The sequence below is a fragment of the Microcaecilia unicolor genome, chromosome 5, assembly GCF_901765095.1.
Source record: "Microcaecilia unicolor chromosome 5, aMicUni1.1, whole genome shotgun sequence".
Classification (NCBI taxonomy): Eukaryota; Metazoa; Chordata; class Amphibia; order Gymnophiona; family Siphonopidae; genus Microcaecilia; species Microcaecilia unicolor.
In genome coordinates this window covers 3,875,377-3,903,240 of record NC_044035.1, presented here as the reverse complement: position 1 = coordinate 3,903,240, position 27,864 = coordinate 3,875,377, and the positions used below count along the sequence as shown (strand labels likewise).

General features: G+C 43.3%; 1 protein-coding gene across 5 annotated transcripts in view; it reads right to left on the bottom strand.

Moving 5' to 3' along the window:
- Positions 1–27,864, bottom strand: part of ATE1 (arginyltransferase 1) — a 173,522-nt gene that overhangs the window by 75,015 nt on the left and 70,643 nt on the right. For 3 of the 5 annotated variants that reach the window (XM_030202595.1, XM_030202594.1, XM_030202598.1), the window contains one exon: positions 14,112–14,240. The exons of the other annotated variants lie outside the window; for them this stretch is intronic. In XM_030202595.1, coding sequence (XP_030058455.1) covers positions 14,112–14,240 — 129 coding nt within the window. The remainder of the gene's footprint in view (positions 1–14,111; positions 14,241–27,864) is intronic. 5 annotated transcript variants of the gene reach the window in all.

The window sequence follows — 27,864 nt, the reverse complement described above, 5'->3', positions numbered from 1 at the left end:
TCATATGTGTATACCTTACCTTGAATTTGTACCTGTCCTTTTCAGGGCACAGACCATATAAGTCTGCCCAGCAGTATTTCCCCCTCCCAACCACCAGTCCCGCCTCCCATCACCGGCTCTGGTACAGACCGTATAAGTCTGCCCTCCCCTATCCTCGCCTCCCAACCACCACCCCCTCTTCCCCCCACCTGCTCCGCCACCCACTGTGTTTGGAAAGGATCTTCCAATCTCACTGGATCTTCTCCCCAGTGTTTACAGCCAGATGAAATGATCAGAGTGGAGGAGTGGCCTAGTGGTTAGGGTGGTGGACTTTGGTCCTGGGGAACTGAGGAACTGAGTTCGATTTCCGGCACAGGCAGCTTCTTGTGACTCTGGGCAAGTCACTTAACCCTCCATTGCCCCATGTAAGCCACATTGAGCCTGCCACGAGTGGGAAAGCGCGGGGTACAAATGTAACAAAAAAAAAAAAAAATCTCTTCTTTAACCTTGTCCAGGGGTGCTCAGTGTTGATCCCCAGTCGGACTTTTAGGATTTCTTCAATGAATATGCATAAGCTATTTGCATTTATGCAAACAGATTTCATGCATATTCATTGTGGAAAACCTGAACACCCGAGTTATGGCTCTCAAGGACCAACATTGAAGAACACCCCCAGACTAGCCATTAATTTTATTATCATAGCTGTGTAACATAATTGGTTAGAATGGATGGTAGACAGTAGGTAGATACCCCACACATGGGGGAGGGGGGGTTACATACTGGATTTGTATTTTGGGTCTGCATCTACATTTTAGCAGAGGCTGTGATTTGAGGCACTTGGTAACTCGATTGATTCCCTGGTCAGATCACCTGATTTTAAATGTTTCTTTTGTTAATTATTGCTCTCCCAGGAGTCTTTGGGGTTCGTAAGGCTTTTATTTATTTCGTTTGATAGTCAAAAAAAATGGTCATGAAGTAAAATACAAAATCAAAGAAAATAACACTAATTCAACTTGAAGTCATCAGGCTAATTTCCTCCCACCCCATCCACTCATAACAATACCCCCACACGCAAATCAATATTATTAAAAATCTACAAATTCTATTTGTAAAGTGGTATTACCGTAGCTGTCAGACTATTTACAAACTTTTAATATCTTGCACTACACTGGATCGAGTTGAAGAAAAGGAAATGGTACAGAAACAATACTGGGAATGTTAGTATCAGAAGCCAGGGTCATTAGTTAGCGCTGACAAAGCAAGTACTAATTATACAGTTTGATTCAGCTGATCACAGTATTACATGTTAAAGACCTTGAGTGACTATGGAGCAACAGGAAGAATTTACAAATGGTTTCAGGGTTTCCTATCACATAGCTCATATCAGGTCAAAATGACAGATGATGTCTTCAAATCTTGGAATCCCTCAGAGGGTATCCGGTGTTTAAGTGAACGACATCACTTTATTTCCACCTTTTTTGAATATCACATCAATGCAACTGGTGTTACTTGAATGTTTACATGTAGTGGAAGTGCAAAGTAAAGCACTTGGGGTGTAGAAATTTAGAAGAGCAGCATATGCTAGGAAGTGAGAGACTAACACGCACAGATCAGTACAGACACCTTGGGGCAGCAAAACAATGCGACAAGATGGTGGCTGTTGCCTGAAGAATGCAAAGCTCCACTGAGAGAGGCATAACCAGTAGAAGAAAGGAGCTGTTGATGCCGCTGTACAAGTCATTGGTGAGGCCCCACTTGGAGTAGTGTCGTTTTGGAGGCCGTATCTCTTCAAGGACATAAAGAGACGAGGTGGTTAAGTACAAAAGTACTGCCATACTGGGACAAACTGAAGGTCCATCAAGCACAGCATCCTGTTTCCAATAGTGGTCAATCCAGGTCACAAATACCTGGCAAGATCCCAAAACAGTACAATACATTTTATGCTGCTTATTCTAGAAATAAGCAGTGGATTTTCCCCAAGTCATTTTAATAATGGCTTATGGACTTTTCTTTTAGGAAGCTAGCCAAACCTTTTTTAAAACCCGCTAAGCTAATTGCCTTTACTACATTCTCTGGCAACAAATTCCAGAGTTTAATTACACACTGAGTTTAAAAATATTTTCTCTGATTTGTTTTAAATTTACTACTTTGTAACTTCATTTCATGCCCCTTAATCCTAGTATTTTTGGAAAGAGTAAACAAGCGATTCACGGAGTAGCCTAGTGGTTTGTGCAGCAGACTTTGATCCTGGGGAACTGGGTTTGATTCCCACTGCAGCTCCTTGTGACTCTGGGAAAGTCACTTAACCCTCATTGCCCGAGGTACAAAATAAGTACCTGTATGTAAACCGCTTTGAATGTAGTTGCAAATACCACAGAAAGGCGGTATATCAAGTCCCATTTCCCCCCTAGCCGTTCCATTCCACTCATTATTATATAGACCTCTATCATATCTCCCCTCAGCTGTCTTTTCTCCAAGCTGAAGAGCCCTAGCCGCTTTAGACTTTCCTCATAGGGCCCCTTTATCATTTTCATTGCCCTTCTCTGTACTTTTTCTAACTCCACTATATCTTTTTTTTAGATGCGATGACCAGAATTAAACACAGTATTTGAGATGCGGTTGCACCATGGAGCGATACAAAGGCATTATAACGTCCTCATTTTTGTTTTCCATTCCTTTCCTAATAATAAGTAACATTCTATTTGCTTTCTTAGCCACCACCACACACTGAGCAGAGGGTTTCAACATATCATCAATGATGACACCTAGATCCCTTTCCTGGTCGGTGACTGCTAATGTGGAACCTTGCATTAAGTAGCTATAGCTCAGAGGAAGGCGACAACAAATGATACAGAGTTTGTGCCATAAGTCATACGAGAAGAGAATGGAGGACTTGAATATGTATATGCTAGAGAAAAGGCGAGAGAGAGGTGATATGATACAGACATTTAAGTACTTGAAAGGTATTAATATTCAAACAAACCTCTTCCAGAGATGTAGGACTAGAGGAAACGAATGGATGTTGCAGGGAGGTAGACTCAGGAGTAACATCAGGAAATATTTTTTCACAGAGAGGGTAGTGGATGCCTGGAATGCCCTTCCAGGAGAGATGGTAGAGTCAAAAACGGTGAGCTACTTCAAAAATGTCTGGGATAGAAACAGGGGATGCCTAAATAGAAAGAGGATGGAAACGCAACATGGCTGTTGAGGTGTTATATTAGACAACAGCAGTGGGAACTAAGGCCGAAGCCGGACAGACTTCTACCGTCTGTGTCCCACAAATGGCAAAAGACTGAAAGAAGATTAGCCAAATTCAGCATTGGGGGAACTAAGGCCAATGCCAGACAGACTTCTATGGTCTGTCTCCCACAAATGGCAAAATACAGGTGAAGTTTGGCAACTCCAGGGTTGAAGATCACTTTATTGTCACATGCAGCAAGTGAGGGTGCTGTGCAGCTCAGAGGAGAAGACATCTTGGCTGGTAAGTTGAATACTTGGGGATGATATGTGGTTATAGCCAAGACTCCATCATGTCTGGCTGCCTATATGGGTGGCATGATGGAGACTTAAGAATCACTGTTTAAACATGGTTGACTGGGGCCCACATGGAGTGGTAGGTGCAGCTTTGAGCACCTGGTTGAGCAGATGGATGGACCGGACCATCATTTACTGTGTTACTGTTTGTGTGTCTAGGTGTCTTCTCACTCCTTTAAACTGAAGAAGGAAAAAATTAAAATTTAAGCTGCTAAGCACTTCTTATAATATTCTTCCTATTTTAGGGCTGACCTTAGGATGAGTACAGTAATGTTTTGGAACCCCAACAAAAATCGTGGCAGTGATAGTGGATAATATTTTAACCTTAGAGCCCCATGTTTAGGCAGTGAATAAGAGTGTTTTGGATGTTGAGAAATCTGAGGCGTGTTCTTAGTTGCGTTAAATTTCATCAATTTAGATTGGTGGTCCAATAACCAATATTTTTGTAGTTGTACTACTATATGTGGGTTGCCAGGAGATCTTGAGTAAAAAATTGCAAACCGTACAAAATATTACAGCTCGATTGCTGTGCTTGGCACAAAAATTTGAAAGAGTTACTCCATTTTTCATTCAACTTTTGGCTCCCAATAGAAGCTAAATTATGTGCGTTAGTGTTATCCCAATATATGTATAATATGATTACAGCATTTGGCTGATTTAGTGACCGCTCCCTCAGATATGGCTTAAATTGACATTTTCCAACTTTTAAAGGGGTGCAATATAAGAATAAGTTAAACCCAGCCATTTCTGTATCAAGCAACTAAATGGTGGAATGAGTTGCCAACTGAACTTAAACAATTATCTCACTATAGACTGTTCCATAAAGATCTGAAAACATATTTCTTTCAGAAATTTTACTAAATAAGTTTTAATTGTTTTATAGTAGGTTTGTTAATTCCTAGGTATTCCGAGTTTCATTTTTTGTAAACCGCAATGAACTTGCAAGGTATGTTTTTAATGTAATGTAAACTAAAAGCCAAGTTTTAATCATCTTCTAAAACTTTATATTATCTCTCTCTCGTCTCAAAAACAGAATATGGGGAACTGATACTTCTCATTTGTGTTAGACCTACAAATGTTACACATATATCAAATTAGTCTTAACAAAAGAGGGTGTAAGGTTAAGATCAGTAATTCATCATTTGAGCCAGTAGGGTGGTCTGATCTTTTAATTTGAAATTCCTAAATCAACCGGCAAGTCTCAATCCTGAAGTGAAGCTCCTTCAAGTCTGCTAATCTAGCCTCAAGGGACTGGCCTCATTCCTTGAGTGTTACAAGCTCTTTGTACCAAGTACAGACATATGACCTCTTACCAATTTGGGGATAATCAAACATGCAACACTCAATATAAACGACTGGATAGCCACCTATCTCGCTGCTGGACTGTTGCCTATATCTTGGTCAGTTGTTCATTAAGTTGCTAATGGAGTAACAGTATAAAATCTAAAGTCCCTTATGAGTTATATCCAAAGCTATTTTTTAGGCTTCCTTCAAGGACTCAGAACAATGAAATTGCTAAAAACTAATTTACTGGCTGATGCAGATGCCCTAATTAAACTATTTACCTAACTGGTTTAAAAGCCTATAAATCACAGATAAAGCCTGGGGTGTGTAGGTTGGACTTAAATTCTAAACAGAGGCTTATTTTAACTGCTAGCTGTGCTCTGACATTATAGAAAACTCAAACAGCAGATTTAAATGTTAATCTATAATATAAACTGCAGATGTTAAACAGAGTAACTAAAAAAAAAAAAAAAGACACAGAAATTACCTATTTAACCCCAAAGTCTCCCTTTCTTCAAGGACAAGCAGGCCAGTTGTATTCTCACATCTGGGAATCCCTAGCTACCAGACTCATCGAAAACATCAATACTAAGACAATAGGGCCTCAAAGTCAATTAACTTGAAACTATTTACATACTAGTTGTGAAGGTGCAGCCTGGAAAGAAAGAAAACTAGGCTAGGGGAGGTTGGGGGGGGGGGGGGGGGGGGATGTAGAGTTGGATTCTAGAAACTGAACAAATTCTGCAGGACAGACCAAACCAGCTGTCATATCAGGTGTTAGATTAATTATTTATAATCCGCGCCCTTATCCAAGGCGGAGAACAATAAAACATACATATAAGTCAAACAAAAGCAAAAAACAAAAATTAAACAATTACTAAATCCAATCATAAGTCACAACTCAAAAAGACCAGAGAGAACAGTCATTAGAGGTCCAAGTTTCCAGACAGATAAGAGAAGCAAACAAGTAATCTTTCAGCTGTCGTTTGAACACTGCCAAGCGTGTTTCCATTTTCAGTCTTAAATACAATTTGTTCCATTCCAAAGGTCCAATAATGAATGTAAGTGCTGCAAGGCTGGTATGACAAGATCACAAGCCATCACAGACCATAATGGCTGTGATCGCACATACCGTTGTACCATTCTTTGTAGATAAGAAGATTGATATAGGACACAATATATCATCAATAACATTTTAAATTTAATATGATAGGCAACTGGCAACCATCTCAGTCGCTTCAAGTAAGCAGTGATATGTTTAAACCTCAATAAGCAGTACAACAACCGCACTGAAGAATTCTGCACTACCTGTAGCGATTGGATGCATGACGCCTGCTCAAGACAGTAACGAGATGGGAATGTGTGGACAGAAGACCACGTTGCAGTTTTGCAAATCTCTTCCATGGAGGCTGACATCAAGTCGGCTACCAATATAACCACAGGTCTGACATTATGAGCCTTCACATGACCATCTAGAGTCAGCCCAGCCTGGGCAAAAGTGAAGGAGATTGTGAGTTTGTGAGTTTGCCGATGGCTACCTCCATCCGGTTTGAGTCATAAGAAACAAAAAGCTGGGTTGACTATCTATGGGCTTTAGTCTGCTCCAGATAGAAGGCTAAGGCTCGCTTGTAATCCGAAGGTATGCAGTACACTTTCGCCAGGATGGGCATATAGATGGGGGGAAAATGTTGGCAGAACGATTGACTGATTTAAGACGGACCTCAGGCACTACCTTAGGAAATAACTTAGGGTGCATGTGAAGAACTACTCTATTGTGGTCAAACATAGTATAAGGTGGATCAGCTACTAGGACCTGAAGCTCACTGACTCTGCGAGCTGAAGTGACAACCACCAAGCCCACCACTTTCCAAGTGAAACACTTCAGGTGACAGGAATCAACTAGCTCAAAAGGAGCTTTCACATCAGCTGGGTAAGGACAACGTTGAGATCCCATGACAGAGTTGGAAGTCTGACAGGGGGCTTTGTCAATAGCAAACCTCTCTTGAAGCGAACCACTAAAGGCTATACAGAGATGTGCTTACTTCCTACACAGAAATAAGCACTAACTGCACTGAGAAGAGCCCTTACAGAGTTGGTTTTCAAACCAAACTCAGAGAGGTGCACGAGGTATTCAAGCAGTCTTTGTGTAGAACAAGTGAGGAGATCTAAGGTCTTGCCCTCACACCACACAGCAAACCTCCTCCACTTAAATGAGTAACACCTCTTTAATGGAGTCGTTCCCAGAAGCCAGCAAGATGTGAGACACACCTTCTGACAAATCTAAGGATTTGAATTCTATACTCTCAACATCCAAGCCAAGGGGGGCTGGGATTGGAGGTTTGGATGCACAAGAGATCCCTTGGTCTGCGTGATGAAGGTTGATCTTCAGAGGACAACTCCAGAAAAAGAGGAAACCAGATAGGGAAATGGGATGGGATTTGATGTATGGCTTTCTGTGGTTACAATCAAAGTGGTTTTCGTATCAAACATATAAATGGCAAGAGGCGTACTCACTCGCAAATGCGCAGTAGAGACCCTCTCTGTCCCGCCCCTGCGTCAATACGTGATGACGGGGGCGTGACAGAGAGGGAACCTGCGCACCTGCGAGTGAGGGAACCGCCATCGCCACCGCTCCCCCCCCCCAGGGTTGCCGCTACCGCTCCCCCCACCCACCCGGAATCGTCACCGCCGCCACCCACCCGGCCCGGGTACCTGGCTTCACTATTCAAACCGCCGGAACGCAGCACACAGCTCACCTGAGCTGCCGTTGGCCTTCCTTACCTGCCTGTGTCCCGCCCTCACCGACGTTATGTCACACGAGGGTGGAACACACGCAGAGAAGAAGGAAGGCCGACGGCAGCTCAGATGAGTTGTGTGCTGCGTTCCGCCGGTTTGAATAGTGAAGCCAGGTACCCGGCCCAGGTGAAGGGGTGGCAGAGGGGACTCCTGGCGGGGGGGGGGGGGGGGGGGGGGGGCAGCGGCGGCGACTCCGGGGGGAAGGGGCGGTGACTCCGGGGGGGGGGGGCCTTTCAAACCCCCCTGCCTTTACTAGCCTGTTTTTACAGGTTCAACGGCTAGTTATATATATATATTGTACCTGGAGGCACTGGAGGATAAAGTGACTTGCCCAGAGTCACAAGGAGCTGCAGTGGGAATTGAACCAGTTCCCCTGGTTCTCAGCCCATTGCACTAATCACTAGGCTACTCCTCCATTCCCTCAGCTAGTAAGGGACGATTAGGATCACAGTTCCCTGGTCTTGCTCCAGTTTCAGCAAAGTCTTCTCTATTAGAGGTATTGGAGAATATGCATACAGAAGACCTTCCCCCCAATGGAGAAGAAAGGAATCCAATGCTAGTTTGCCATGTGATCTGATCTGGAACAGAACTGGGGGACCTTGTTGTTGACATGAGTGGCAAAAAGATCCACTAAGGGGATGCCCCACTTGGAAGATCTTGCGGGCTACGTCCATGTTGAGAGACCACTCAAGCGGCTGCAAAACTCCACTCAGTCTGTCCGCCAGGCAGATGTCATTTCCTGGTAGTTACAGGGCTTGGAGGACCATTCCATGAAGGAGGGTCCACAGCCACATCCCCACTCTGTCCTGACTCGAAGGGTAGGATCCCATACCCCTTGCTCACTTAGAACACTGCATCATAGTTTGAATGAGAATAATTTGGTTCCATAGTCGATCTCTGAAAACTTTTAGAGCACTCAAAATGGCCCTGAGCTTGAGGAAGTTGATATGAGCAGACCAAGTACTTTGGGTGTGAAGCCAATCTACATGAGCTCCCCATCCCAACCTGGATGCATCCGTTGTTAACATATTCTGAGGAGGAGGCTTTTCGAATGGCAGACACTAATTTTGAGCAAACTGTCCACCATAGAAGTGCATGAGTCAACTCTGGAGGGGTTGAGCCCCCAGGTGCAGGAAGCCAACTGCAGGAAGAACTGAGTCCAGAACAACTCCACGGGGCCCGGCCTAGCCACGGGAGAAACGAGGACCAGAAGCAGACAGCAGAGGAGACAGGAACGGCAGAGGTCAGTACCAGGCAGCAAACAATAGCGAATCCAGGATCAGGCAGAGGTCAAGACCAGGCAGCAGGCAATAGCGAATCCAGGATCAGGCAGAGGTCAAGACTAAGAAGCAGACGTGAAGGTATCCAGAAGCACTGCAACTACCCAAGGAACGGAGCAGAAGCCGAAGCGTGGAAGGACTGGTAGTCGGGCTTTAAATAGAACAGGAATTAGGCCCAAACATGTGCAGCTGTCAACTCCAAGATGACTGCCACAACTAAAGACGCCCACTTCTAAGATGGCCGCCGTATCCTGGAGATACCCAAATCCAAGATGGCCGCCCCATCCTCAGATGCCCATATCCCGAACGGTCAGGGGACATGACAGAAGTACACCACAATACAGATTCACAAGACAAATTAATTAAACAAGAGTCTAGAGAACAGATATATCAGGTAGCTAAACCTGTTGTGAGAAAGTTGAGAAATGAAGACTAAAAGTGTTATGTCATCTGCAAGTCGAGAAATTAAGAACGAAAGTTTTGTATCATCTGCAAATTTAAACCACCTCACTTGTTGTTCCGAACTCTACATTGTTTATAAATATGTTAAATAGCACCGATCCTGGTACAGATCCCTGCGGCACTCCATTATTCACCCTCCTCCACTGACAGAAAAGGCCATTTAACCCTACCCTCTGTTTTTTGTCTAATAACCAACCCACAACAGAACATTGTCTCCTATCCCATGACTTTTTCATTTACTCGGGAGTCTCTCATGAGGAACTCTGTCAAAAGCTTTCTGCAAATCTAGATACACTACATCCACTGGCTCACCTTTATCCACATACTTATTCACGCCTTCAAAGAAATGAAGCAAATTGCTGAGGCAAGACTTCCCTTCGCTGAATCCATGCTGACTCTGTCCCATTAAACCATGTTTATGTGTTCCATTATTCTTTATAATAGTTTCCACTATTTTACCTGGCACTGACGTCACGCTTACCAGTCTGTAATTTCCCTGATCACCCCTGGAACCCTTTTTAAAAATCGGCCTTACATTGGCTAGTTCTCACATTTGTAGACTCTAATTTTAGGCAATGTTTCTTCTCATAATTAACATAGTACTGTAGTAAATGACAGCAGATAAAGACCTATATGGTCAATCCAGTCTGCCCAATAAGGCGGCCAGAGTAGTACCTGTATCCCCATGCCCTGTTTAAAATATGAATGTCAATTTTGCTTTGATTCCAACCTCTTTCTATATAGGAATCCTCTGTGTAACCCATGTGTTTTTGAATTCCATCACCTCCACTGGAAGGGTATTCCAGACAACCACCACCCTCTCTGACAAAAAGTAATTCCTGATGTTACTCTTAAGTCTACCACCTGCAACCTCAATTCATGTCCTCTAATTCTACCGTTTTCTCATCTCTGAAAAAGATTTGTTTGTATAATACCTTTCAAGTATTTAAACATCTGAATCATATATCCTCATTTCCTCTAGGGTATACATCCTTTGACACAAACCGCATACCATTTTGTTACCTTCCTCTGAAGCGCTCAAGTCATTTTATGTGCTTAGCAAGATACAGCCTTCAAAATTGAACACAGTACCCCAAGTGGGGCTTCATCAAGTTGTACACTGGCATTAATCATCCTTTCTTCTGCTGGTTATACCTCTCGTTATGCAGTCTAGCATCATTCTAGCTATGGCCATCACCTTGTCACATAGCTTCTAAGAATCTCAAGGTTGTGAAACAATCATCCCAAAGTTCCTGTCTCGGTTCAAGAATATCAACCTCTCGCCCCTTGTCACATACAGCTCTTTTGATTACACACCTCAAGCGCATCACTTGTCAAATGTTCAGTTTTGGAGGCCGTATCTTGTTAAGGATGTAAAAAGAATTGAAGCGGTGCAAAGAAAAGCTACGAGAATGGTATGGGATTTGCGTTACAAGATGTATGAGGAGAGACTTGCTGAACTAAACATGTATACTCTGGAGGAAAGGAGAAACAGGGGTGATATGATACAGACTTTCAAATATTTGAAAGGTATTAATCCGCAAACAAACCTTTTCCGGAGATGGGAAGATGGTAGAACGAGAGGACATGAAATGAGACTGAAGGGGTGCAGACTCAAGAAAAATGTCAGGAAGTATTTTTTCATGGAGAGAGTAGTGGATGATTGGAATGCCCTCCCGTGGGAGGTGGTGGAAATGAAAACGGTAACGGAATTCAAACATGCGTGGGATAAGCATAAAGGAATCCTGTGCCGAAGGAATAGATCCTCAGGAGCTTAGTCAAGATCGGGAGGCGGGGCTGGTGGTTGGGAGGCGGGGATAGTGCTGGGCAGACTTATACGGTCTGTGCCAGAGCCGGTGGTGGGAAGCGGGACTGGTGGTTGGGAGGCGGGGATAGTGCTGGGCAGACTTGTACGGTCTGTGCCAGAGCCGGTGGTTGGGAGGCAGGGCTGGTGGTTGGGAGGCGAGGATAGTGCTGGGCAGACTTATACGGTCTGTGCCCTGAAGAGCACAGGTACAAATCAAAGTAGGGTATACACAAAAAGTAGCAAATATGAGTTATCTTGTTGGGCAGACTGGATGGACCGTGCAGGTCTTTTTCTGCTGTCATCTACTATGTTACTATGGAAATGTTAGACCAGTCTAACTTCTGTTAATCACTTCTCATTCATGTTGTTTACTCTCTCTGGGGCACCACTCTACTACAAATCTTCATTTCATCTGCAAAAAAGCAAACTTTTCCTTATAACACTTTGGCAATGTCGTTCACAAATATGTTAAATAGAATCAACCCCAGTACTGATCCTTGAGGCACTTCACTATTCACCTTTCTTTTCTCCAAGTGAATTTCATTTACCACGATCCTCTGCCACTTAGTAGTCAACCAATGTCTGATCCAGTTTACCAGCTGGATCCCATCCCCAAGCCATTCAATTTATTCATGAGCCTCCTTATGAGGAACCGTATCACAGACTTTGCTGAAATACAAGTAGACCACATCCAGCGCATGTTCCGAATCCAGGTCTTTTGTCATCCCATCAACTAAAACTTGTTTAACACAATTTACCTTTGATAAAGCCACATTGCCTCAGATCTGGTAACTCATTTGATTGTAAAAGCTGACTAACCTTCCCTTCAGCAGTGTTTTTATGACCTTTTGTACAACCGAGGTAAGACTCACTGGTCTGTTGTTTTCCACCTTTTCTGTTACTGCCTTTGGGAAGGGGGACCTCATCCACCTTTCTCCAGACCTGTGGAATTTCTCCAGTATCCAAAGATCTATTAGAGGACCTGTAAGTTTGCTCAGTATTTCATCATGTCCAATGGCTTTGTCCATATTCAGTTTTACAAATTTTTAGTACATACTTCCCTGAACAGTGCAGTACCTACATCATTCCCACATGTATCTTTGTTAAACATCCATGGATCTTTGCCAAGGTTTTATTCTGTGAATACCAAACAGAAGTAATTGTTGATCAATTCCGCTTTCCCCCCTTCACTATGTACACATCGACCATCATTATCTTCGAGTCTCATAATTCCACCTCTGGCCGTCCTCCTTTTGCCAATATATCTGAAAAAAATTCTTGTCACTTTATATCTTTTACCATCCTGATTTCTTTCTTCATCTATCTCATTTCTGTACGGTATTCTTTTAATTTAATTTCTTATATATCACCTACATGCCCAAGCAGTGTACTTTCAGGTACAGAAGGTATTTTTCTGTCCCTGGACGGCTCTTTTTGTGTTCTTTTGTATTTTAACGTTACCTTTTTCCCTTTATTTTTGAAGCCATTTCTTTGGAGAACCATTTCAGTTTCTTTTCCTCCTGCTTTTACTTACTTTCCTTTTAATAGCCCCTTTCTGTTTAGCCCACAGTTCTTCCTTTATCTCCTTCCACCTTGCCTGGACCTCCTTCAAGTACGACAACCAGCTGTTGTTGCTGCTGGACTTGGCATCGCAGACTCCTGCCTCCAATCTATCACGTCTTTAAATACATCTCCATATGTCCAAAGTCTGCACATTTGAAATCCAAGACTGAGTTTGGTGTGATGACCAGACTACACTTTAGGTCTTATATCAAACCATACCATGCCGTGATCACTACCACCTACATGGGCGCCCACCCAGATATCAGCCCTTGTTAGAATAGAAAGCAAATTCCTCATCTTTTATTTATCAAAAAGCCAGTAGAGAAATAGAGAAGGCAGAGACCTTTTACAGTTCGGTATTTAAAATATGGTAGTTGAATAATAGAATGAAGCAGAGGACGATATACGAGCAACAAACTCACACTAACAGAAGCAGAAACAATACAGGTATCATAATATCTGAAAGCAAAACTGAAGTCAGAGAAAAATAACATAAGCCAAAAATATGTGCAGCTGTTGTCTTGTTCCAGCACCACAGCCCTTATAGTTTTCTCGTCATTTTTTTGTAGTGTTCTTTACTATTACATTGGACTTCTCTCTGATTGAGAGAACATAATATGTGACAGTGACAGACTAATTTGGAATTTTATTTTTTCCTTTTGTAATTGTTTTTGTTTATGTATCCTCTGGTTGCCTAGTTTATTGCTGGTTTCACTTCTGCATACTCGGAGAGCCTCCAGGTTGACATCTCTGATTGCTGGAGATTAAGGAAACTCTACTTGTGACCTGTCTTGGCCACTGTTTGGAAAACAGGATACTGGGCTAGATGGACCATTGGTCTGACCCAGTATGGCTACTCTTTTGTCCTTATGTACAGTACAGCAAGAAGAAAGGAACAGGGGCAGACTAGATGGGACTTTCAGTTTTTATCTGACTTCATGTTCTGAATGTGGCATGTGAGTGCACAGTCTTCTCAACACACATCTTCTCAGCCTTTTGTTCTGTCACTATATACGTACATACCAAAGCATTTCACCTGAAAAATGGCAATACAACCTTCACATCCACGCTCACCTCTCTTTAGCTCTGTGTTCTCTACGCCCTGCTTAAAACAGACACAGGAGTTGGAGACGGAACATCCTAGCATACAGGAGAGACAGTGTGATACAGAGAAAAAGGAGATGAAGCAGGGAGTGTGTATACAGGAACTGTACCCCTATGGGCCCCATGCTCAGATGAAGTGCCCTAGAGTATACAGACTGTGACTCACAACAAGGAGCAAAAGAGATAAGTGTGTAGACAAGGATTGTACGTCTCCAGATCTCCATGTCAGAAGGGGTGCCCTGGTATACACACAATGTCGTACAGGGAACAAACAGTTGAAGGCATGCATGTAGGGTCATTACCTCTATTTCTCCACACTCAGATGGAGCGTCCTGATGAACAGACATCTGATACTTGGCAAACAGGGCTGCTGAATGGCTGAAGGTTTCTGAGAACCCTGGGTCGTCCGTGGAGACGGGAACTAACCTCACCTTCAGAGGAAGGGAAAAGTTAAGCAGACAGCATTGAAATGGCCATCTTTGGAATCAGTGCTGTTGAAGGAGTGGTTAGCAGGAGGTCTTCTCATGCCCGCTTCCACAGCTCAGCCAAGTAGTGGGTCCTTCACCGTACAGATGTTCAGCATGACAAATGCCCTACAGAGTGTATTGCATATCCATGGAGCCTGCTCATGCAACACCTGCAGCCAGCCCTTAACAGCCAGGAGCATCCCTTCCGCCACATCACTCTAAGGGTTTACAGTAAGGACCTGTGTTGTCGGTCATGGCAATGCAATAGCAGGTGCTACAGACTGCATCATCCTTCTACTGACTTCTTTGGCTTTCCAAAAATTGATCAACACTATTAAAATGAATGCAGTAATACTCAAAAATAGTACTACAGAACTATTAGCATGGGTCCATTTACACTAGAAGATCAAAAAGAGCCTCATTCTCCTTTCAACAACTTCTGAGAGAAGCAAACTTTATAGATGTTTGGAGACAAGCTCACCCAAGAGCAAACAAATAATTCCTATTACTCATCCCCTCATAACTCTCACTCCAGAACGGACGTGATCCTGTGTGTCTAGAGTGTCAGTATATGATGAATGGATGGGAATCTTTAAAGGCTTTGGAGAGCAGTTCTGTTAGTGTTACTACGCAAGGGAACATTTATACATTTATTTACAGATGGTATTAAACTCCTGTTAGACTCAACAAGATGGCAATTAAAGATTCTGATTCATATTGGCAGAGGGAGTTGGAAACGGCAGGAACGATGGTTTGCTAGTCACTGGAACAGAGGCGCTGTACCCCTTTGAGAAGCTTGCAAATAACTGCCATGTAATACATATTCTCTGGAACCTCAAAGCTCAAACAATGACAAAAAAAATATCGTAATGTTACTAAAATGTTGAAATCACAGCTGGACTGGAATAGATGATGGGAGTTTCCATCCCGGGTAACTGAGTATGTTTCCTCTGGATCAAAGGTTTCTGAATGAATAGGAGGAAGTTTTATTTCATCTTTAATTTATTAAAGTGCAATTTCCTTCCACTATTGTTGCTGGACTGTGAGCATTTGGATGTACTGCTTAATTGTTCTGCTGATATTTTTAAAGACACATTTAAAACCAAACAAAAAGAATACAGTAATACTCAAATCAGTATTAGAGAGCTACTAAAGCACAAGGAAAGAGTCATGGATGCATGAAATGCCCTCCTGGGACAAGTGGTACAAGTTATAGTGATAAACAGAAGGATTCCCCAGTTGCAAAGAGCTAGGATAAAGAATGATATGTGTTTAAGCATTTAATGATTCAAGAATAGGAGCTGAGCTAGCAGAATAAAAGTCAAGGTGGCTAATATCAAATGGGGGATGAACACATGGCCCAGAATGTTTGGTAGGCTGAGTGTCTGACAGGCCCAGGGCAGTGTTTCCCAAGTCCAGTCCTGAAGTACCCCTTGCCAGTCTGGTTTTCCAGATATTCACAATAAATATGCATGAACTTGATTTGCATACACTTGTTTCTATTATATGCAAATCTCTTTCATGCATATTCATTGTGGATATCCTGAAAACCTGATTGGCAAGAGGTACTACTCCAGGACCAGACTTGGGAAACACTGATGTAGGGGACCTGAAAAGCTCACTAGTAAGGACACCAATTTAGACTGCACTGTGATAACAGAATTTAAGCAGCTGGGTCTGGCTACCAGGTTGCAGAAAGAACGACACTAGAATAACTAAAAGGAAAGCAGATATTCAGATGACTAGGTCTTTCTGGCAGATCATACTGTGGATTAAACTGACTGGATGCTCAGGTAACAACTAGGCTGGTACTTGGGTTTAGGAATGGAACTTGGGGTGCTGAGAGAGGAAGTGGCCTAGTAGTTAGGGCAATGGACTTAGAAATAGAGGAGCCAAAGTCCAAACCCTACTTCTGCCACTGACTCAGGTCCCCTAAGACTGTGAGCTCTCTGAAAGAGGGGCATATTGTACCTGAACTTATAACCACTGTACAGCACCAGCTGTGTCCACCTGCCCTATAACAATTATGGGGGTAGTGGTCACCATTTCCTTCAGTGCTGGACACTGTTGGCTCCATTAGACCTGTATATTCAGGTGCCAGACCCTTATCCAGATACTTTCACTGACTACCCAGGTCTGGGGCTGTTGTCAAGAGTTATCCAGTACTGCTGATATTCAGAAGCGGTACCCAGATGGTCTCTGGATAGTTATCGGGTACCACTGCTGAAAATCATCGGTGACTATGTAACTCCCAACTCTGCCCTAAGTCCACCCCCAGGTCACTCTAGCACTAGCTGCCAAATAACGCTGCAGCAGTCTGCCCTAATATTTGATGGCATTATTCGGGTACATGCCACTGAATATCCATCTCACTTTGAATTTCCACCTCAATAAATATTATTATCATCATTGCAATTAAGAGGAGATTATTTTTGCTGTTCTACTCAAGATGGTGAATCACAAATAAAGATGATAAAGTTGAACGTCCAGCACTAAATCCAACATTAGAAGGTAAAATAATTAAACGTCAATCTTCCATTCGACGTTTAGGAGTTTAACTACATCTGTATTTTTCCAGTTATGTTTTTCCACAACAAATACGGTCCTATTTTTCACTGGATGGTATGCAAAAAATAGTTCATGCTATGATATTTTCTAGAATAGATTACTCTAAGAATGGCAGCTTAAATGAAGAAGCCCACCTAATTATAGCAAGTAATAGCATCACTTTGAAGTGCGCCACATCAGCACATCCACACCTACTACTACTTACTAATCATTTCTATAGTGCTACTAGATGTATATATGACACCATGTCCTCTCCTCATCATCGGTGGCATCTACCTTCAAGGAGGAGTCCGTTCTGAAGTCTTTAACAGCGCACATGTATGACTGATAAAGAGCACTAAACCCGACTGACTTAAACTAGCTCCAAAAGCTATCACAATGAAGTGGCTCACACGGGTTTGCTTAGCCCTTTTGAGCACATCGGATGGCAACCTACCAGATAATTTAGTGCCTAATCCTATCCCCATAATCTATAACCCATCTAGAAAACCCTGTACTAAGAAAAATCCGAATTATAATGTCAGATATCTGCTAGACAATGCCAATACATACCGTCAAGAACACTGCTATGGTTACAGACCAGAACCAAATGGCTAACATGGCTAACATTTCAACAGCCTAAAAAACCTTGCTAATCAAACAATTCTCCCCTTTGGAACACAAGTCTCAACTCACTCCGGTCCCCGCCATTTATATCAACGCCAGGTCTGTGGGGAACAAAGCTCTCTTAATCAGGGATCTGCTAGAATCTTCAGATCTGGGCTGTTTATCTCAGAAACATGGCTCACAGAAATAGATATTTTTTTATTTTTATTACATTTGTACCCCGCACTTTTTCCCACTCATGGCAGGCTCAATGCGGCAGACAATAGAGGGTTAAGTGCTTTGCCCAGAGTCACAAGGAGCTGCCTGTGCCGGGAATCGAACTCAGTTCCTCAGTTCTCCAGGACCAAAGTCCACCACACTAACCACTAGGCCACTCCTCCACATATTCCGATAATGTCCCACATCTACTCACTTGGCTATGGTATTCTTCATTCTCCAGACAGGGTAAAAAAGGAAGTATTCTAAGAGTTTTTTTCCACGTGTCTTTAGTTAGTTCTGGGGTTTTCTCTGAACTAGAATATAAGCTGTGCAAATTCTGAAATTTTCAAAAGGGGCAAATCAAATCGCCTTACTCCTCATTTACCGTCCTTTGGGAGCTTAGTCCAAGGCAGAACCTCTACTTGAAAAGATTACTTCCTCTGCCATGTCACAATTTTCAAGGATTATTTTCCTGGAGACTTAAACCTACACTTGGAAAATGATGCAGACACCAATGTCCACAACTCCAAATCATTCCTGAAGGACTGCAAACTGACTACATTCTCCGAGGGTGCAATTCATGAAAAAGGCCAAACGTTAAGACTTCATGACTTCCTATTCTAATAGCTTGATTAGTTCATTCAAATGGAAGCAAGTACCATAGTCTGACCAGTTCCAACTGGATTTCACATCTGTACGTCAAGCTTAACCAGACACAAGTCATCCAAACTCATCTCTATCAGAGCTAAACTCAACGAGGCTATTTTCTGGTCTGAACTAATAGATTCCCTCACTACCTAATCTCCTACACATGGTTCAATCAAATCCCGCTGGGACACCAAGGTGAAAGCCATACTAGACAAAATTGCTCCATTTACCACTAAAAAGGTCAAATCCAGAAATTCACCGTGGTTTACAGAGGAACTATCCATCCTAAAAAAAAGGAATGTCAATGCCTTGAAAAGCAATGGAGAAAGAAGATACTACTGATAAATCCAAATGGAAGTCAGCCTTCCGATGCTACAAAAATAAGGTAGCTGACTCAAAACGCCAATACTATAGCAGCCTAAAAGGTCAAGATGATCTTGACAACAAAAACTTTTCTCCTTTGTTAAAACACTAACTTCCACTAATAAGGATGAACATTCACAGAAAACATGTCCCACTGCCCAAGACCTAGCTGATCATTTCGCCAATAAGATCCTACAAATTAGGTCTGAACTATCTAAAGCTACACTAAGAGAGGAAAACAGCCCAATCCATAGCGCAACCTTAATCGTTGGAGATCCTACAACCCAAGGACTCAAAACTAACCAAAACTGGGAATCTTTTCAACCACTAACAGATGAGGATGTAAGATCAATGCTGTTGAAATGCTCCTGAGCCAACTGCTCCCTGGATCAATGCTCAAAACACCTACTCAAATCCATCCCTATGGAAGCAATAAACTGGCTACTCGATAATCTCAGCTGTTAAAAACTGGCTCTTTTCCTCCTGACATGGGCAAAATTCTTCTCACTCCACTACTGAAGAGATATGGGCTACACTTAACATTGCCTGAAAAACTAACATCCAGTGGCAAGCATACCCCTTTTTACTAAAGTATTATTTATTTATTGCATTTGTACCCCACATTTTCCAACCTATTTGCAGGTTCAATGTGGCTTACATAGTACCGTCAAAGACGTTTGCCCAGTCGGTGGATAACAAATACAAAGTTGTATAGTGATCGTATGAGTTATAAGTGGAGTATTAGAAGTATTAGAAACCTACATTAGTAAACATCTCTATTTATATCTGGAAAAATGTTCTATTTTACACTAGTCACGATTCAGATCATCACATAGTACAGAAACATTGCTGCTAGTTCTAATTATATATGTGAAACAACATCTACGCAAAAGCGACCAAGTAATTCTTTTCCAATTTGATATATAGGCGGAATTCGATGCGGTAGACTACACATTGCTACTCGAACGCCTGGATCAGACAGGAATAAGAGGGACTATGTTCAAATGGTTCTGCAAATTTCTTTCACATCAAAGTTATTCTGTCAAGCAAAACAACCAACTTTCCAACTTCTAGTCTCCTAACTGCAGGGTCCCGCAGGGATCTCCCCTCTCACCTATCCTGTTCAATCTCCTTATGTCATTCCCTTGCCTCAATACACCTGGGACTTAATGAACTATATTATCCTATGCGGATGACATCCTGCTTCTCTTACCAGTGACAGCATTAAACATAGATCCAACCCAGCCTGGGTATGACTGCTGTCAGCACCTGGGCCTTGCCCAATAAATCTTCCAACCACTCCACACGTGGTCTTTTAGCAATAGCCCCAACCGTCCCTAGACTAAGGGGCTCCGCACACGACAGCCCCGCCTTCCAAGCCTGGAACAAACTCCAAACGAACTCCGGAGGAAACCCCACGCTGCCAGAGGTCTCCCCCCCAGGTTGGCTCGAAATCGGGAGTCCCTGAGGCCCCATGACCGGTTCAGTGCCTACCGGGCTTGAATCCAAAATGGTGGCGGTTCCTGCCAAAATCGGGATTGCCGAAGAAACATCAGCCTGAGACGCACCCATCTCCTGCGAGCCTGCCGAGGGGACCTCTGCCATCAACACCGGCGTCGCGAGAGATTGGGGCTTGGGCTCCCCACAAAAACGGCAGGGACCGCCGACCGCGTCTACACCCCGACGCACACACAGCCGGCAACGAAGTAACTTCCCCGACATGCTCAAACAAGAACAGTTGATTACAACAACAAACCGGCGAAAATAAAGCAAAGACACTCACCAGCGCCTAGAAAAGATCTCAAGCTCTCCCAGACCAGCTGAACAGCTCCGGAACCACCGGAGTGCAGCTCCTGCAGCTCTCTTCACGAGCTGTACTCTTTACTTTTTTTTTTTTTTTTCAAATTAACTTTATTTGAGCCTTGCTACTGCAAACTATTCGGCACTCAAGGCTGCAGGATTAACACTGCAGCCGAGGCACAAAGCTCCTCACAAAAGGGAGAGCCAGTCAGGGGGAGGGACCCGGCCACCCGGGTGTGACACCCAAAGGGGACAATGGTGAGCCCCACCGGACCCACCAACCCCTCGCTACAGAATTCCAGGCACAGGGATAGACTACTGTTCCCTAGGGAAAACAAAAACCAAACTAAGCTCTCAACAAGGATCTAAATCCCCCCAGATCGGACAAGCTGCACAGGCTGCACGTCTGCCCTCTGCTGAGACTGAGAAAATACTGACTATAGATGGCAAGGCACAGGTTAGATGTACACAGTTTAAAGTTAGTGTTCTCAGTCTCCCTCTGCTGGTAGGCGTGCATAACCCAAGCGTCTTGACCAGTCTGGAGGGTTGCTGAGGAATGGTCAAATTTTTGTCAGATCTGAAACCAGAGTACTAGGGGTCTAGAAAACACTATACAAAATGAGACAGCTACGTCTAGTCAGATCATTCTTCAACCAAAAAGCCTTCGCACTACTAGTCCAAATGTTAGTCCTACCTCACTTGGATTACTGTAATGATCTATTTCTTTGTATTGTCAATATCAGAAAAAAATGGAAATCATACAGAACACAGCTGCTAGACTAATATACAGATTGAATAGATATACTAGTGTTTCAACTCATCTAAACAAATTGCACTGGCTTCCTATAACAGAAAGGCTCAGATTCAAAGCCGCTTGGTTAGTTTTTCAGATCCTACAGGGCTTCACCTCTGAACTGCTAAGACCGCTTCGCTATATCTGGTCCAGTCTAGCAAACCGAAACAACTGATGCTAGCATCATCATTCCAAAAAGACAATTAGAAATCAGAAGATTTTCAGCTCTCTGTTCCCCGGTCTTAGAGTCAAAATAAGGAATTCTCTACCTATTCCCATCAGAACAGAAAACAGCAAACCTCAGCTTGGGCAACAGGCTAAAAATCTTTCTCTTCCCAAAGACTGCTTCATAACAATTCATCATGACTTCTACCTCCTAGTATCATCCATTATGCTTTCCTTAATGTTTTTAGTCTCATGCATTAATCCAATATTCTCTAATGTTTCTCATACCTCACACTAACATTATCGGCTTTTGTCTCACCTAGAATGTAAACCACACTGAACCCTGGAAAGGGGATATTAGTGGTATACAAGAATTGATTTGAATTTAATTCATTGTATTTAGGCCTTTCTGGATACGGCTTTTTCAAAATACAGCAGCAAGAATACTTCTTCTTAAGTCAAGAGGTGTGGTAGCCGTGTTAGTCCACTCTTAAAGGTTATCAATAGAAATCAAACAAAATAAAACATGGAAAAGAAAATAAGATGATACCTTTTTTATTGGACATAACTTAATACATTTCTTGATTAGCTTGATTAGCTATCAGAAGATAGAGACAGACACCTTGAAACCATGACTGCATCCTTCAAACAGAAAGGCTACAACCCCAAAATAATCTCCTCACCGGCCTCCCACTTAGCCATCTATCCCCCCTTCAGTCTGTTCAGAACTCTGCTGCACGTCTCATATTCCGCCAGAACCGATATACTCATATCACCCCTCTCCTCAGGTCACTTCACTGGCTTCCGATCAGATACCGCATTCAATTCAAGCTTCTCCTTCTTACCTACAAATGCACTCAGTCTGCTGCCCCTCACTACCTCTCTACCCTCATCTCCCCTTACGTTCCCGCCCGTAACCTCCGTTCACAGGATAAATCCCTCCTCTCAGTACCCTTCTCCACCACCGCCAACTCCAGGCTCCGCTCATTCTGCCTCGCCTCACCCTATGCTTGGAACAACCTTCCTGAACCCTTACGCCAAGCCCCCTCCCTGCCCGTCTTCAAGTCTTTGCTTAAAGCCCACCTCTTCAATGCTGCGTTCGGCACCTAACCCTTACCGTTCAGTGAATCCAGAATGCCCCAATTTGACTGCCCCTATCGGACCGACCGTTCACTTGTCTATTAGATTGTAAGCTCTTTGAGCAGGGACTGTCTCTCTTTGTTAAATTGTACAGCGCTGCGTAACCCTAGTAGCGCTCTAGAAATGTTAAGTAGTAGTAGTAGTAGTAATATTGCCTCCTCCCTCAAAACACCCAGGGAAAATCTGCTACAGTACAAAGAAAAAAAAGCCAACGACAGAATTCCCCTTGTACTGACATACAACCCAGAGCTGGAGAAACTGAGGAAAATCATAAGAGACCTACAGCCACTACTTCAGGAAGATGAATTACTGAAAGAGATATTCCCATCTCCACCAGTGCTGGCCTTCCGACAGCCACCAAATTTAAAACACAAGCTGATCAGAAGTAAACTTCCAACAGACGGAAAAAGAAAAGGGCACGTTCCCGTGTAACACAGCCAGCTGCAAACTATGCCAAAACATTTCACAAGACCCCACAGTCATTCACAAAGAAAAAATATTCAACATAAAGGAATCTTTCACTTGCTCATCTTCCAATGTGGTATACATCATTCAGTGTAAAAAATGTAACGAAGGATGCTATATTGGAGAAACAGGCCAGATGCTTAAGACAAGATTCAATCTACACAGACATCACATGAAAATAGCCGGTGCCAGTCAGGCCCCCACCCCTGTGGGCCAACACTTCACAAGACCAGAACACTGCACCAGTGATTTCACAGTAAGAATACTGAAAGGTAATTTTAAAACAATACAGGAACGTAAGACCTTTGAAATAAGAATGATTGAATATTTTGACACCCAACAAACAGGACTTAATAAGGATCTGAGTTTTCTAACTCATTATAAAACATAAAGCTGTATTTCTTTGTTTATTACCCTCCTCTCACCTACCAACACCCATTCTGTTAGAATATCAATGAAATGCTTTGATGTCCCCATGCATACCCCCACCCTCCCACTCTGTCAGAAAGCCAAAGTAATGCTTTGATGTTTCTCTTATATATACTGCTACCTCATTTGCTTATTTCCGATCTGACAAAGAAGGGCAACCTTCGAAAGCTAATCAAGAAATATATTATGTCCAATAAAAAAGGTATCATCTTATTTTCTTTTCCATGTTTTATTTTGTTTGACTTCTATTGATAACCTTCTTCCTAAGTCAAAATCTGATAAAGTTACACTATTACTGAAATCTTTCCACTGACTCCCAGTGGTAGCTAGAAGAGAGTTCAAAGTTTTGTGTTTAGCTTTTAAAATCTTGTATGACTGTAGTCCTACATATATGTTGACACTAGTTTTCCTGAGGACAGGCTGTTGCTCTAGTTGATTAATTCCTAAGAACAAGTTTTGTCTACCTGAGCCTTCAAACCCTGAGGCATACTTCCCCTTGTAAGAAACTGTTTTGCAGCTGTGATATTACTGGAACGCAATGTCAACAGAACTTAGATTTGAACAAGATTATTTTAGATTCTGTAATCAGTTGAAGCTTTGACTTTTCTTAAAAAAAAAAACGTGCTTAGATTATCAGCTAGGTTTATTAAATACCTAGTTAGGTTTATGTCTAGAAAGATTGTAGCATTATTTTACTGTATGTAATTATCTAATTTTGACAACCCACCTTTTTTCTATCTCCTTCCCCAACTTCTCGAGTCCCCTCTACTCCTTGCAGCAGGTTTCTGTCATGATTTTATGCACTGTTAACCACGTTCTGCCTACGTGTAGGCCATAGCAGCATATCAAATTTGTTCAATAAAATAATAATTGTCCCATAAACCGCTTTGCGCTATTGGTTCGAACTGTGTGCAAGAGTTTTTATAATTTCTTGAAGTTGGTCACTATGTGGTGAACACTGGGATAAATCCTTTGCAATATGGGAACACTGGATATTAAAGGGAAAGTGAAGTTCCTTGCCTAGAACAGGTGTTTTGATGACAACTGTGCACAACCAAATGACATCTTCCTGAGAGCACAGAGCCAGATATCCTCTTCTAGAGCTTTCTAGAAGATTGTTAAGTTCCACTGGGTGTACCCCTAGAGCATGTCTCAGTCCTGTATTCAGGTAATTAGTTCATCTCCCAAAGAGAAAGAGGATGTGTATGTCGGACTGGTGAACTGCTGTCTTCTGAAAACACCTGTGACAGACAGATACAGCCGTGGCTCCTTTGCTAAGGGCTCTCATGAAAGTTAAAATGAGAAAGATCCAAGCACCCCCTAAACCATGCACCCATTTGCTTTTTATTTGGCTTTCACGTCATGTCAGTACATGCTATTTTATTTTAGTATTTCCTAAAATAGTAGAAAAACGCACACTCCTTCCCATCAATGAGCAGGGTAGCTCTTTTCAGTAGTTTAGAGTTGCAGCTAGTCCGTTTTATTTTTAAGCACATGAACATAAGGACAACCTGAAAAACATGAGCCCTAAGGGAAAGACTCTGAACAACAGATTCTTGTGTCTGTTGTTGCATCAGGACTCGCTGTCTATGCAAAAATTTGTCTTGCAATTCTCAACGGAGGTTGTGCTAAGATAGGCCACCGACACAGCCACAACCCTAACATCAGCTCTTCTAAGGTCAAATCTGCTTGGGAATAGACAAAGACTATGCCATCACTGATTCAGTCAGAGTATTCTGATAAAGTTTAGAGCCAATAAAGCTGGATGGACCCTCTTAAGTCTTTAGTCTGCGCCAGGTAGAACAGAGTCCCAAGCTTGAAGGGCTCATTTGACCTTGCTGGGGTCTTGGGGAAAATACTACTAGGACAACTGTGTGTAGATGGAACTCAGATACAATGTGAGACAGCCGATAAGGATGCATGGATGTTATTTAAAAAAAAAACCCTATAGTTCTCCAATTCTGCATCCTGAGATGACCAGCACCAAAAAATACAACCTTCAAGGTCAGGTACTTCAGCCCACAAGAGACCAAAGGCTCAAAAGGCTTTCCTAGGGACATCTTCTCAAGTTGGCTGTGGCTACAGCTGCAGTGGATGAAGTACATGCAAGCGGCTGGGGGAAAGGGGGCACCACCTGCATGCGTAGAGGTCCAGAAAAACTGGAACTACAAATGGTTTTAAGTGGCAGCAACATCAACTGAACGCTATTTTGTAAGAGATGTGACATGTAAAAGCAATGGGGGATGTTCACATGGGCAGAGTTGCAGCTAGTCCAGTTTTATGGCTGGTGTCACTGTGGGCGCTCAAATACATAGTAACATAGTACAGTGGGGGAAATAAGTATTTGATCCCTTGCTGATTTTGTAAGTTTGCCCACTGACAAAGACATGAGCATCCCATAATTGAAGGGTAGGTTATTGGTAACAGTGAGAGATAGCACATCACAAATTAAATCCGGAAAATCACATTGTGGAAAGTATATGAATTTATTTGCATTCTGCAGAGGGAAATAAGTATTTAATCCCTCTGACAAACAAGACCTAATACTTGGTGGCAAAACCCTTGTTGGCAAGCACAGCGGTCAGACGTCTTCTGTAGTTGATGATGAGGTTTGCACACATGTCAGGAGGAATTTTGGTCCACTCCTCTTTGCAGATCATCTCTAAATCATTAAGAGTTCTGGGCTGTCGCTTGGCAACTCGCAGCTTCAGCTCCCTCCATAAGTTTTCAATGGGATTAAGGTCTGGTGACTGGCTAGGCCACTCCATGACCCTAATGTGCTTCTTCCTGAGCCACTTCTTTGTTGCCTTGGCTGTATGTTTTGGGTCATTGTCGTGCTGGAAGACCCAGCCACGACCCATTTTTAAGGCCCTGGCGGAGGGAAGGAGGTTGTCACTCAGAATTGTACGGTACATGGCCCCATCCATTCTCCCATTGATGCGGTGAAGTAGTCCTGTGCCCTTAGCAGAGAAACACCCCCAAAACATAACATTTCCACCTCCATGCTTGACAGTGGGGACGGTGTTCTTTGGGTCATAGGCAGCATTTCTCTTCCTCCAAACACGGCGAGTTGAGTTCATGCCAAAGAGCTCAATTTTTGTCTCATCTGACCACAGCACCTTCTCCCAATCACTCTCGGCATCATCCAGGTGTTCACTGGCAAACTTCAGACGGGCCGTCACATGTGCCTTCCGGAGCAGGGGGACCTTGCGGGCACTGCAGGATTGCAATCCGTTATGTCGTAATGTGTTACCAATGGTTTTCGTGGTGACAGTGGTCCCAGCTGCCTTGAGATCATTGACAAGTTCCCCCCTTGTAGTTGTAGGCTGATTTCTAACCTTCCTCATGATCAAGGATACCCCACGAGGTGAGATTTTGCGTGGAGCCCCAGATCTTTGTCGATTGACAGTCATTTTGTACTTCTTCCATTTTCTTACTATGGCACCAACAGTTGTCTCCTTCTCGCCCAGCGTCTTACTGATGGTTTTGTAGCCCATTCCAGCCTTGTGCAGGTGTATGATCTTGTCCCTGACATCCTTAGACAGCTCCTTGCTCTTGGCCATTTTGTAGAGGTTAGAGTCTGACTGATTCACTGAGTCTGTGGACAGGTGTCTTTCATACAGGTGACCATTGCCGACAGCTGTCTGTCATGCAGGTAACGAGTTGATTTGGAGCATCTACCTGGTCTGTAGGGGCCAGATCTCTTACTGGTTGGTGGGGGATCAAATACTTATTTCCCTCTGCAGAATGCAAATAAATTCATATACTTTCCACAATGTGATTTTCCGGATTTAATTTGTGATGTGCTATCTCTCACTGTTACCAATAACCTACCCTTCAATTATGGGCTGCTCATGTCTTTGTCAGTGGGCAAACTTACAAAATCAGCAAGGGATCAAATACTTATTTCCCCCACTGTAGATGACGGCAGAAAAAGACCTGCATGGTCCAACCAGTCTGCCCAACAAGATAAACTCACATGTGCCATTTTTTGTGTATACCTTACCTTGATTTGTACCTGTTGTTTTCAGGGCACAGACCGTATAAGTCTGCCCAGGACTATCCCCGCCTCCCAACCACCAGTCCCGCCTCCCACCACCAGCTCTGGCACAGACCGTATAAGTCTGCCCAGGACTATCCCCGCCTCCCAACCACCAGTCCCGCCTCCCACCACCAGCTCTGGCACAGACCGTATAAGTCTGCCCAGCACTATCCCCGCCTCCCAACCACCAGCCCCGCCTCCCACCACTGGCTCTAGCACAGACCATATAAGTCTGCCCAGCACTATCCCCGCCTCCCAACCACCAGCCCCGCCTCCCACCACTGGCTCTAGCACAGACCATATAAGTCTGCCCAGCACTATCCCCGCCTCCCAACCACCAGCCCCGCCTCCCACCACTGGCTCTAGCACAG